Source organism: Mycothermus thermophilus (assembly GCF_041956435.1).
Source record: "Mycothermus thermophilus strain CBS 625.91 unplaced genomic scaffold VTJ04scaffold_5, whole genome shotgun sequence".
Classification (NCBI taxonomy): Eukaryota; Fungi; Ascomycota; class Sordariomycetes; order Sordariales; family Chaetomiaceae; genus Mycothermus; species Mycothermus thermophilus.
In genome coordinates this window covers 1,729,714-1,742,394 of record NW_027191431.1, presented here as the reverse complement: position 1 = coordinate 1,742,394, position 12,681 = coordinate 1,729,714, and the positions used below count along the sequence as shown (strand labels likewise).

Here is a 12,681-nt window from a genome sequence, read left to right as displayed (position 1 = left end):
AGAACGATCACACGGCGGTGCGAGCCTTGGACACGGGTGATCTTCGTTTGGGCCATCACGCAGAGGCCTCAGCGCCCGTCAAAAAGGGGGGATCTTAGGCTTTTCAGTGATCTGTGGGAGTTCACCGTATCATCGTGAATCCAGCGAAAAGGAGACTGGTGTGGAGGAGTGGGAATTACGCCGAGCCCCGGTCCTTACTAGTGTTCATCGACGCTGGGTCTCTAAACAACACAGACACCAGGAATTCGCCCGCGAAAGCTCTAGGCTTCCTGGCCAAGAAAGCCTGGGCTTCCTGGCAGCGAGGGCTTCTGGAAACTTGGGAGAGTTTCACGGCATGTTAGCTCGCTGATGAATGTGTTTGTGGAGCGCGGGCTGTAGTGCTAGTCCCCCCCGAGTCAGTAGCAGAACTCCTCGGATGTCCCCCGGAACCGCCGTGATGCACCATCCGTTCGGTGGAGTTGTCGTCCCCATCCTGCGCAAGGGGTTTTTAGCCCTAGGCTAGTGTAGAGCTTGTGGTGGCAAAAGAAGCCAGGGAAATGATGGTGTGAGTGTGTCCCATCGACGCCCAAGACGTCCAAACGCGGACCTTATCATGGCCCAGCAAGATGGTATTCTCACTGCGTGGCGGAACACTTCCTCCTCTCTGAGGCCCAGCAACACCTGAACGTCGGGTCCTTGTGGGGATCTGCGGAAAATCCCCTGCTCCTCCGCGATCCAGATCAGCGATTTGTCAACCACAGCTACGCTGGGATCTGGCATGGGAAGATCCGTCCATACAGACAGAAACCCTTCCGTTCTTCATTCAACGTGGTGATGAAAGCACGTGGTGCTCTAAAACATTATCTCACATTGATCGCGGCAGTCCAACCACCGGCGGGCGGATGACCAACGAACGTCATTCGAAGACTGGGCTCGGAAACTGCCGAAAAAAAGGGTCTGGGTGATTCGGCCAGCATCCAAACCCGGGCCGCCCTACTAGCAGGTACTTCTACTGCTATACATGCTGAGCCTAGTGTACGGCGAACAAGTTTCCTACTCCAAGCTAGTCAACTCATCATTGCTCGTCTCGCGTTTTCAATGCCCATAGTCTCCCGTGTCTTGTGTAACCGTAGAACTCGCTGGATTTACGCAGAGAGGAAAAGCCGGTGACAAAAAAACCCTGTTGTGACGCTTCGATCCTCTGTTCTCGCCATCTCCTAGCGTTTGAATCCTGAGACTGAGCTAGACAGTTCCCGGCAAGGTGGTTGACCCCACTGGGATGGACTTCTCGCCGAAAACCCCTGCCGCTTTGCAGGGTTTCTCCACCAAAGGCCACGAGACACCAGGGATATTCCCGTCAGGCACGTGGGGTATCCTGGGTGTCAGCACCTTGCGCCTGTTCCTTCGGGAAAGGTCGAGAGATCCAGAGCAGGTATCAGTGGGAGTAGAGTCAGTCTTCCATTTGAGTAGTTCCATCTCCAAGCCAGACTAGAGAGTGGGAATCTTGTTGATCGTCAAGATTTGCAGCCGAGATTCGGCAGTCATTTTTTGCTCACGATGGAGAACGCGCCAAATGATCCTCTGCGCGGAAGGCGGAATGGACGGTCAAAGGGCGATGGCGTCGGTTCTGGGAGAGGCCGGTGTTTCGGAGGGTGCATAAACATTCAACTTCATCAACTTCATCTCTCCGCAGAGTTGAGGAGGAGAAAGCCCGCAGAAACACGAACACATTGCTGCAACCATCAATCCACTCTTCGGCATCGTTTTTGGCTCCCTCTGAGGGAAGTTTGGGGATTGTTTTGTTTCCGCTTCGTCGGAGGTGAGGTGAGTGTTAAGTACTTCATAATCTTCTTGCGACATCACTGCGGCATCCCAACGCCAAACTCGCCGCTCTCATACAACGTCCGCACTGGGACTCCTCGGTTTTCGGCGATTAAGCCGATGAGTTGCTGCCCAATGTCTTTGACTTCGTTGTACTCCTTCAAGTTGCGGATGTAGGTCTTGACAGTGAGGTCAGGATCCTGACTGCCGCGAGACTTGGTGTGAGCATCGCAGGTCGAGAGGCCGCAGGTATGTCTGGATAAAACTTACGTGAGGCGGGAGGACTCTTCCTCAATCTCTTTCACGGCGTGAATCAATTCGGAGAGCGCCATTTGGGCCTTGGAGAAGGAAGAGCACTGCGGAAATATGTATGTGAGCATGAGCAGGTTGCAAGTGGGAGAAAGATGACATACAGCCTCGATGATGTAATTGAGGTTCTATCACCGCGGCATGGTTAGCTACCTCTGTTCATCGGATTGGCGTTCCATCACGATGACATACCCTCATTCGGTGTCCTGCATCCATCAGTTCGGCCGGAATGCTGATGGGTTCGCTAGAACCTGGGCCTATGACGGTGATCGATCCGTCTATGGCCTGCCTTCGTATCTCCATTACCCAACTCGTGGCATCCACATCGTGGCCCCTTTCATGTTGTGTTTCTCCCGCGGATTCAAGCCAAGCCTTGTATTTTGTAAGTTGTTGTTGGACCCTGGAAAGGACGTCGAGGAATGATCCGGCAGGGGCCGCCGCAGTCATTGTTGCGAGCACATGATCGAATGACGCTACTAGTGATAACTGGTGCTGAACCTCTCTTTTGACAGAGTCGGTGGAGGGCGATGAAGGGGAAGTTTTGCCGTGTGTCGCCATGATTTGTGGTTGTGATGCTGGTTGGGTTGTCACGAGGAAGCAGTGTGGTGGGGTATCATCAAGGTTACTCTCGACTTAACAATAGTAAAAACGGCCCCGCATCGCTGTATGTACTCAGTACAGCACCGACGACAGAAACGCGCAACTAGGAGTCAGAAAATGCGGTGGCTCAAACCCCGTTGTTTCGATACAAGTCCGACGCGCTCAACCTCTTTCCGCCGCCATAGTCACTGCCGCCAGACACGCCGTTGTTCGCGATTGCCGCAGCCGTGGCAGCTTGCAGGTACGCGTCGAATGCTTGGCGGGCTTGCTGCCAGGCCGCGGTGATCAGGTTCGCATGCAACTCACGCGTGTTGCTCTGGTCGTTGTGCAGCCATAGCCCAATAATCTTCTTGGAGGCTCCATCATCATCTCCCGCGGCGCTGTTCCCGTTGACAGCCTCATCCGCCAGACGGAATACTATCAGCTCGCCAACCACCTCGCAATCCGTGACATTGAGGAGGTCGATGATCAGGTTGTCCATGGAGCGACGGTTCAAGATGAAGATGCAGATGTGAGGCAAGGCGTGTCCTATGGGCGTAACGACGGGGTCTTGGTTACACACGAAGAGGGTGCCCTCGACGCCGTGCTTCTCCCAGGCTTGGGTGGACTCGAGGAAGTGGTAGGCTACGGCGTTGGCGGCGACGGCCAGGATAGACTGGATGGTTGGGCGGTATCGCCGAAGTACTCGCAGACTGAGCTCGGTATTATCGCGCGCGGGTTGCGGGTTGGTGTTTGCTCCTGAAGCCGCTGCGTCTGCTTCGCGCTGTTCCAGGTATTGGGCTGTGTCGGACTCGTAGTCGGACTGAGCGACCTGGCGCGGTCCGCTTCCGCGCTGTCGTGACTTGCGGGGAGTGGATCTTCCCATTGCGCTTGTGGATTGTCCAAAATTCGGTTATGATGGGCGTCAGGGCGCGCGTCTGATTGAGAGGCGGATGATGCTGAGAGCTGGCGCGGATGATGGCAACATTCAGGCCGAGCTCCGGGAACTTTTGATGCCCTGTCCAAACAGTTTGGATCCGGAGATGCGGGTGCCCCGCTCTCTTGGCGCGGAATGTGGGGTTCGGCCCTCTTATCGATAATAAGCCCACCTTGTTCAACCCTGGGCAACGCGCTCCGAGGGTTAGACGCGTCCTCTTTCTCCCTCCATTGTTCACATCCAAATTGCCGAGTTTCTGCTCAGATGGCATCAATTTCCAAAGATGAGGTCGCGGTGTTGTCTATTGAAATGCTCATCCTTCAGTTTTAGGCCCTTGAATGAGTCAGTTCTCCGTCCCCGACTCTGACAGATGAATTGCAATTCTTCCTCGCGTCGGGCGTCGATAGACCCCTATCCTCTCTGCCCTATCTTTGAGGTTATAACTAACTACCGCAAATCTCCCGTCAATGCTACGTCGGCCTTCGCGTTGTAATGCCTGCCAGCTTCCTTGACTGACACGCCCAACAGCCAATTGACGCTCTTGGTTGGTGGTGCCCCCTTGTGGTCATGACCGTCAGACGGAGGAACCTCCACGCGTGGTAGATCGCGCGGGGTGAATGCGCGTCCTCCAAGCATCCAGCGTTTAGGGAACATGAAAGCGTTTCCAGGATGGACTTCATTTTTCGTCAGGATGGCAAACCAGTTGGGATTTCTTCCCTCATCTTCATCTGCCTCTGCGCCAGTCAAGCTTTCTCAGCAAACGTCACCTCCCCGTGGCCGTTGCTAGGAAACGGCCTCCAGGAGGTGGTGCAATGGGACCACTACAGCATCATCATCAACGGCGAGCGCCTCCTCCTTCTCGGTGGCGAGATACACCCTTTTCGCCTTCCAGTGCCCGAGTTGTGGTGGGACACGCTCCAGAAAATAAAGGCAATGGGTCTTCGCATGGTCTCCATTTACACTCACTGGGGTTTCCACTCCCCGACCCCTGATACCGTCGACTTCGCCGCTGGCGCGCACAACATTTCGCGCTTTCTCGAGATGGCCAGGGACGTGGGCCTGTACGTCCTCATTCGCCCTGGTCCGTACATCAACGGCGAACTCAACGCTGGGGGCATGCCGTTGTGGGTGACCACCGGTTCCCATGGCACTCCACGATCAAATGATTCTGCTTTCACCGATGCCTGGACGCCGTACCTGGACGGCATAGGCCGCCTGACCCGCCCATACCAGATCACCGAGCAGGGAACAGTCATCATGTACCAGATTGAAAACGAGTACGGTTATCAGTGGCGGGATGAGCGCAACAAGGTACCCAATCTTGAAGCTGTGTCGTACATGGAGAAGCTCCAGGAGAGTGCCCGAAGAAACGGAATCGTGGTGCCCCTCGTGCACAACGGGCCCAACATCAATACTGGTGTTTGGTCAAGGGATTATGACACCGTTGGCGCTGGAGGGAATGTGGATATCTACGGGGTTGACAGCTATGTAAGTGGGCTTCATGCCCCCCTCCGTTCAATGCCTGACTTTTGATGTGTTAGCCCCAATGCTGGTCCTGCATCCTGGAAGAATGCGGCAACATCACCCCCTGGGCCGTGTCCGACTACCACAGCCACTTCCAGCACATTTCCCCGCGTCAGCCATCATTCATGCCCGAGTTCCAAGCAGGTGCCATGAACCCATGGGCTGGCCCGGCCGGCGGCTGCAAAGAGCGGACAGGCGTCGACTTCGTGAACTTCTACTATCGCGATGCCCTAGCCCAACGAGTTACCATCCTGAACCTCTACATGATCTCCGGCGGCACCAACTGGGGCTGGCTCTCCGCGCCCTTCATCGGCAGCAGCTACGACTACGGCGCTGCCATCTCTGAGGACCGCAGCATTGGTGACAAGTTCTACGAGATCACGAACCTTGCTCTATTTGCCCGTGTGGCTCATGACCTGGCTGCCGCGGATGTTGTTGGCGCTGGGACCGAGTACACCAACAATCCTGCCGTGTTTGTCACGGAGCTCAGAAACCCAGTAACTGGAGCCGGATTCTACGTGCTCCGTCACGCGAAAACTGCCTCGGATTCTGAGGAGCGCTTTCGAATTCGCCTCAAGACCAGTGTGGCCGAAATCCCAGTCCCGCGACTCTCAGTAGCGGCGGCCACGTTGAGCGGCCGCGAAGGCGAGATATTGGTCACAGATTTCCGGTTCGGCCGGAACCATATACTTTACTACAGTCTAGCCGAAGTTCTAACCTACACGGTCCTAGATGGCGGGGAGACAACCGTGCTCGTTCTATGGACTCCGGCAGGTAGAATTGGCGAGTTCTATCTGGCTGGCGCTGGTTCCGCTATTTTCGTTGGATCGAAACAAGTTACGATCGCCCCCGGCGACGATGGAATCCTGGTCGGATATGTCCAAACTGAAGGAATGATACCCGTCAAGTTTGATAACGGGGTAACGGTGCTCTTGATCGATCGCAAAAAGGCGTACGAGGTCTGGGTCCCGGTATTAACTTCCGATCCTCGAGTCCCAGAGGATCAAACTGGTAGGTTGATCATTTTGAAGGCCATCGCACTCGGCTGTTGTTCATCGTAATATCCTGCCCATGATTCTGACGTCTCCCGTCAGCTATTATCATCACACCCTCCCTTGTCCGCTCCGCCTCCCTCTCCTCCACCACTCTTTCCCTCACTGGCGACACCAACACAACAGCTCCAGATGACCGGTCTATAGAAATCTTTACGTCTTCTCGTGTCACCGAGGTCCTATGGAACAACCGCCCCCTCAACTCCATTTTCACGACACCGTGGTCCAGCATTCGCGGCCTTATCCCTCCGCCTTCCGGACACCTTGCTCTTCCCACGCCTTCCATCTCGGGATGGAAATCCCGCGATGCCCTCCCTGAGCGACACCCCGACTATTCCCCTACCAGCGCCGCCTGGGTCTTGGCAAACGATACTTCGTCTTCCAATCCAGCAGTCGATAGAACCACAACGACCACGCCGTATCTGTTTGCGGACCAGTACGGCTTTCACACCGGTGTCAAGCTTTGGAGAGGGGTGTTTCGCCGTCCTGTGACGAACAGCACTCCTTCTTCGACCGGCGACATGCCGGCGGCCCCAACCGGAGCGTACCTCCGCATTCAAGGCGGGACGGCGCACGCCTGGGCGGTGTATCTGAACGGCGAGTTCATTGGGTCTTGGGTGGTTGATAGCAGCGTGTCCGTATCGGAGAAGGAGCTGCCCTTCCCTGCCCGGCTGCTTGGTAATGAGGAGAACGTCCTTCTAGTCGTCCAGGAAGACACGGGTCACGACCAGCTTGCTGCAGCGGTGAATCCTCGAGGCATCTTGAACGTCACGCTGCTGGCAAGCCCCACCAACGATGCCGGTGCTGGCTGGCAGTTTTCGGAATGGAAAATCGCAGGCACAGCTGGAGACGGGCGCAAATCGGGTCAACCATACGGCAGGCCACTCGACACGGTCCGCACGCGGTACAACGAAGGCGGACTGGCGCCCGAGAGGCGAGGGTGGCATCTGCCAGGGTATGATCTCTCCTCGGATGAAGATTCGACGTCATCTTGGACCGAGTCTAGCCCAGAGGACGACTTCACCGGCGCTGGTGTGCGCTTCTACCGTGGTATTTTGCATCTTGATGTACCCCGTGGTTTGGACGTGTCGTTGGCGTTTCGCATCAAGGGGCTCAATGGCAATGGTACGGTGTTTGGAGAGGAGCCGGGGGGCTTTCGGGTGCTGTTGTTTGTCAACGGGTGGCAGTATGGCCGCTACTATCCGGACATTGCGTCCGAGGACACGTTCCCTGTCCCACCGGGCGTGCTGGACTACGGGAGTGGTGGTGGGGAGAACGTGATTGGCTTGATAGTGTGGGCACTGCAGGAGGGCGGCGCCAGTGTCAAGGTGGATGTGGTGGTACGGTACACTTTGGATTCTTCCCTTGATGTGAACTTTGATGGACGGTATTTGCGGCCGGAATGGAGTCGGGAGAGGCTGCAGTATGTGTAGGATTTGAGGCGAAAGTATTTCGGGACATCCCCGATGGACCTTTGGTATGGAATGTACCAACCAACCTGTGATTGTTGAAGCTATCAACTACCTGAGCTGTTAGCCATTACTGATAGGAAGATTAGGGACCTGAATTGTCCAGCTAGCCGGACTCATCACACAAGATCCCTCCTCGTGCTAGTCCAGCCAGCCCACCGCCTCCGTAAGATATGTCCGGCCCGCCAGCACAAACAAACCCTGCATCCAAGATCCAACCATCGGCGCCGGCACAGCCAGCATGGCCACAATCCAAGACACTTGTTATCGAGTCATCCCAGCTGTCTCGATGTTTTCACGATTGGTTCCTCCCCCGACGCCATGCCACAGGCATAGAGTCCACTGAGATCTTGCAGACAGGTTTCTAGTTGCGAAGCCGAGTAGCAAGGGTATACCAGGGCCCCGAAGCGCTCCGCCCGCTGGGCTGCATCTGCGTCATCTCCTGTTGTGTCTGGCTCTCGCGAGCCGGTCCCAACTTGCGCCGCCCCGAGGACTTGGCCCGAGGAGCGTCTTCGAGATTGTCAATGCGGGCCCGGAGTTTCTTAATCTCTTCGACGGCGTCGTTGAGTAGTCTGGCTTTGTTGTCTCGATCGTCGCGCAGTTCGCCAGCGGTGCGTTTGGCGTTCTCTTTCTCGGCCCGAAGTTGTTCGGCGGCGCGCTCAGCTCTCGCCTTGTCCGCGAGAGCAGATCGGAGCTCACGTCGCAGTTTCTCGACTTCGCTGCTTCGTCTGGTGCTGTCGGAGCTGGAGAACATGGCGCGGATGAGATCCGAGGGTCTTCCATCCTCGACATCTTGGCCCAACGCTTCGTAGCAATCTGCGATCTCCTCACGGAGGAGTTCGACCGATCTTCTCAAACGGTTCTCTCGCTCGATCGTCCTTTGGTATTGCTCGCTGGCTCGTTGGACGATGAAGAGCCACCGCTGGACGATCCCGTCGAGTTGACCACGGTGATTGTGGCATAGACCTCTTCGAGCGAGGTTCTGGAGCTGTTTCTGGTTTACGGCGGGTGGGTTGACGGCCATTGTGTTCAGTTCGTTCATGATGGCGGCCGTCTCGTTGGTCATCTTCCATCCGCAGCGAGCATTGTGCTTCGTTGGTGCAACGCCGATGCATGTCAGCAACTCGGTATGGTAAGAGTCGGTGATGTTGAGAAGGACCGCAGGGTCCCAGATCATCTCTGCTTGGTTTGGTGCCATGTTGGGATCTTTGGCGGTTGGATTTCTCCGAAGCCCGGCTTGGCCAAGGGAGGTATCTAAGTCAAGCTTGACGCGCCTGGTTAACTCAGCCAACAGTTCGGAACCTTGTGGAAGAGCATCGGTTTATAACCTGTTTTCCTCCCCTCTATTCCCACAGCCTCCTTCTCGTGTAAGTGGTGTGGAGGTTCTCACTAGATTGTGGCTGTGGCGCAGGATGTTCGGCATTGGTGTTTTTGACAGCCACACCATCTGCAGGTCTGTCACTTGGCCGCAGCATGCTCGTCCTCATCAACAACCTATAGACTATCAGGGATCCTTCCAATACATGCAAGGCTCGCGTCCACCAGTACGTCAGCCAAACCATGTTGGGCAGTGTAAACGCATGTTCAGTCATCTGAGTGGTTGACCCCTCGCAAGGCTCTGTGGAAGGAGTGCATATTTGTGCCTCAGGGTTCTCAATTCGACTACAAGACATCACGAGGCTGACAAGATCAAAGGCTGAGCTCAGTTCCGTCCTTAAAATGTTATTCCTCAACACAAACTATTGGCGTCCACTTTCTAAGTGGTATTAGCGGTGGTTTCAGGTGTCTCTTGCCGGCTTTGCGGGGAGGCCAGCTCAGAGGAGGGACTCCTCGTTGAGAGTCTCACCACATTTAGCAATTGTACTGTTCAACTGACCTCACTGGATTGGTTGCGGATCGAAGGTGAGTGACGGAAAGGTGAAGAATCCCGGATTGCTTTATACGCAATACTTCCATATCGAGTCTGGTATTCTTCGCGTCATCATATTCTCTTGTGAGTGAGGTGATCTGCTTCAACCAGCTTAGGATGACGACCACATTTCACAGCCCAGCCCACACGACTAGGTCATCTCTCGAGAACTTTGGTCAATACGACTCATTTGGACATCGTATCTTGGGGGAGTGGATTCCCTTGCCCCATCTTGTGGCTGAGGCCCTGTTATGACAGTCCGTTAAGTTCTGATAGATTCGTGGGCAGCATTAGAACATACCTTGTACACGAGCGAGGCGTCATTGGGAGGACTTACCCCTTGATGGTAAGACAATAAAGACCAATGAACTGGTCACATCGCTAGGGACCTATGATCAACATTAGTAGCTATTGCCAGAGGTTGTTACGAGTAGGAGCCGGCCCACTAATTTCCACGCCCCGTATCGGTGACGTTCCGTATTAAACTCCATGAAGGCTGGAGATAGGGTTGACGATGAACACACGTATGTGCTTCATGATGTAACGTGATCATCTTTTGACGTTTCAATGCAGTATGAAGCACTCTACACAGAGTGGTGACGCGGACGGACCAGGCTTGCCGTGTCATCTATATGTGAGCTCGGACACATGTTGGAGTTGCCTTGACTCAGCGAGGAGGACCGTGCTGGATTCTGGGTATATATAAAAGGCTGGTTGTATCTCAGTCCTCAGGCAATATTGTATGAGTGCAAAAATGACTCGACATTCAAGTTGTCTCTTTTGAAGTACCATCGAAGCAGTGTTGACTCACCACCTGTCACGACATTGACTCTATCATCCAAACACACAGTTACTTCGACATGTTCACCAAGCTTCTCTCTTTCCCCTCAGGCACTGGCCTCCACCGGCGGACAGTCACAATGACTCTTTTCTCGGTGCTGGCTACTCTGCCCGTTTCCGTCACCGTCACTGGGAAGACCGTCTTCCCGGATCTTCCCAGCCTTCTCGAGGCCCAGTCAGACAAGCTCTCTTCCCTCTCCGGCTGGCTGGCTACCCAGCCCCTCATCACCTCGGTCCTTGGTCGCGCCGGCGAGGTGACGTTGCTGGCCCCGAGCAATGACGCCATCTCAGCCATCTCGGAGTCCCCTTTCGGCACTCAGTTGGAGGAGGACAGTTCGCTGTTGACGGCCTACTTGGCCTACCATGTGTTTCCTGGCGTCTGGCCTCTCGAGGCCCTCGCAGATGCCACTGACCCGGTCTTCCCTATGACGTTGATGAACTACGTCGGGTTTGCCAACGTCACAGGTGGTCAGGTTCTGCGTTCTGTTGTCCGCGATGGTGTGGTTTTTCTTGGTTCTGGTGGTGGTGCAGAGTCTCCAGTGATCGCTGCGGTGAGTCGACGCCTCATGGCAGTGTGGATGCTTCTGAGCTTGAGGCATCTTGAGTCAACACTCATCCCCGTTCATCACTCTCCGCCCAAAAGCTTGATCTTTGTCGTCAACATTGATTGCTAACATATCCATAGGACCTGACTTACACTGGTGGCATTGTCCACATCATCGACTCGCCACTCTACCTACCGACACTCCCCAGTAATGAAATGATCTCGGATGGTCTAACGGCTTCCGTTGGGGCCCTCCGTCGTTCAGGGCTAGAGCCATCCCTCAACCAAGACTGGGCAGACCTGACCATCTTCGCTCCCAACAACGACGCCTTCGGGGCCATCGGCAGCGAGGTCGACAATCTCACAGATGAGCAGTTGCTCGACATCATGAAGTACCACGTGGTCCGAGACTTCCAGGACAGCACCAACGGCGTCTTGTACAGCACGGATCTTCGGAACGGTGTCGGATCAAAGTATGACTGTCCAGATCCTCTGGAAATTACCACTGCTCAGGGCACCACAATCTATGTCCGCGTCATCGATGAGGAAATCTACGTCAACAGTGCTCGGGTCATCGCAACGGACTGGTTGGTGGGCAATGGAGTGATTCAAATTCTTGATGGGTAAGTGTCGAATCTGTGAATGCTTACCACCGAACATGGTCCCCCTCAGACCCAGGCACCCCCATCTCTCTCTCACCTCATGCTGACCACTTTACAACAGAGTCCTCAACCCTCTTAATCCGACCGCAACTCCCACCCCATTCCTCAAAACACAGCCCCCCGCCTGGCCCAGTGCTCACAGCACTCCCGGAGGCATTCCTTTCACGTCCGGGATTGCCCTGGAGACTGCCGTTGTCACTGTCACCGCAACGGCGACCCTGATCCCGACGGAGATTCCCATTCCGAGCGACGCTTCGGCGGTGCGGCCTTGGTTTGAGCCTTTCCGCGAGGATCGAAAGAAGCGCCCGATTTGGGTTTCGGTAGTATGGGGTCTTGGTATGGCGATGGTGTTTGCGGTACTCATGGCTTGACTGACTTGTGAGGACACAGGTGGTTGGGATGGGTTGAAAAATCCATGAGTTGTTCAGGTTTGGCTTCGTTCAGATATTAAATAGTCCTGGATTCATCGGCATAGACGGCGTTTAGGGATGGCTTAGGATAGAATAGCATTAGAGTTTAATCCAGGCGTTTGGCGTTCATGGTTTCATGATGGTGTAAACACCTCAATGATCAGATTGGGTTCAATCGGTCGAGTACCTAGGTTTGGGTGCTCGGGCGATGATGTGAGTGATGGGCACAAGACGGTGACCGACATCACGACTGGTGTCGGTCGATGAACCCTCTGCCGTCGACTTCTCGGAATCCATCTCGAGAGGTGGGTGCATTCCTTGTTGACTAGTCATCAAGGAATGGTGGTCGAGGGTCGACTTGGCTGATTGTATGTCCGAAGTCTTGCTTCGTCACGTTAGCTGATAAACAAACTCAAAACCGCTCTCTGCATTGTATGAAGGTCAAGGAGGACCAAATTACTTTGCCAGGAGAACGAATATGCTCTCAGCTGCTGAGTGAGAGGATTCAGGTTCGATCCAGCGTTAGGCTGAAGAAGCCTCTACTATTACTTGATAGTACAGGGTGCGTTGTTGATTGACCCGGAGGGGAGAAATTCAGCAAACGGACCACATGCGGGTTTGAGGAACGGAAGAGGGTTGATGGGAA

The 12,681-nt window shown here is 54.9% G+C and overlaps 5 protein-coding genes across 5 annotated transcripts; 2 read left to right on the top strand and 3 right to left on the bottom strand.

Moving 5' to 3' along the window:
* Positions 1-1,838: 1,838 nt before the first annotated feature.
* Positions 1,839-2,667, bottom strand: VTJ04DRAFT_7679 (uncharacterized protein; the record flags this gene model as incomplete). Its single annotated transcript, XM_069366032.1, has 4 exons — positions 1,839-2,004; positions 2,071-2,156; positions 2,214-2,237; positions 2,302-2,667. 4 exons carry the CDS (start codon positions 2,665-2,667, stop codon positions 1,839-1,841), a joined length of 642 nt encoding a protein of 213 aa, XP_069217008.1.
* A 169-nt stretch (positions 2,668-2,836) lies between these two features.
* On the bottom strand, positions 2,837-3,574 carry VTJ04DRAFT_7678 (uncharacterized protein; the record flags this gene model as incomplete). Its single annotated transcript, XM_069366031.1, has 1 exon — positions 2,837-3,574. One exon carries the CDS (start codon positions 3,572-3,574, stop codon positions 2,837-2,839), a length of 738 nt encoding a protein of 245 aa, XP_069217007.1.
* Positions 3,575-4,294: 720 nt separating this feature from the next.
* On the top strand, positions 4,295-7,634 carry VTJ04DRAFT_7677 (uncharacterized protein; the record flags this gene model as incomplete). The annotated part of the gene is made up of 3 exons (XM_069366030.1): positions 4,295-5,113; positions 5,167-6,160; positions 6,244-7,634. The coding sequence occupies 3 exons, from the start codon at positions 4,295-4,297 to the stop codon at positions 7,632-7,634; spliced, it is 3,204 nt and encodes a 1,067-aa protein (XP_069217006.1).
* Positions 7,635-8,034: 400 nt separating this feature from the next.
* Positions 8,035-8,868, bottom strand: VTJ04DRAFT_7676 (uncharacterized protein; the record flags this gene model as incomplete). Its single annotated transcript, XM_069366029.1, has 1 exon — positions 8,035-8,868. One exon carries the CDS (start codon positions 8,866-8,868, stop codon positions 8,035-8,037), a length of 834 nt encoding a protein of 277 aa, XP_069217005.1.
* A 1,571-nt stretch (positions 8,869-10,439) lies between these two features.
* On the top strand, positions 10,440-11,996 carry VTJ04DRAFT_7675 (uncharacterized protein; the record flags this gene model as incomplete). Its single annotated transcript, XM_069366028.1, has 3 exons — positions 10,440-10,970; positions 11,105-11,586; positions 11,687-11,996. 3 exons carry the CDS (start codon positions 10,440-10,442, stop codon positions 11,994-11,996), a joined length of 1,323 nt encoding a protein of 440 aa, XP_069217004.1.
* Positions 11,997-12,681: the final 685 nt, after the last annotated feature.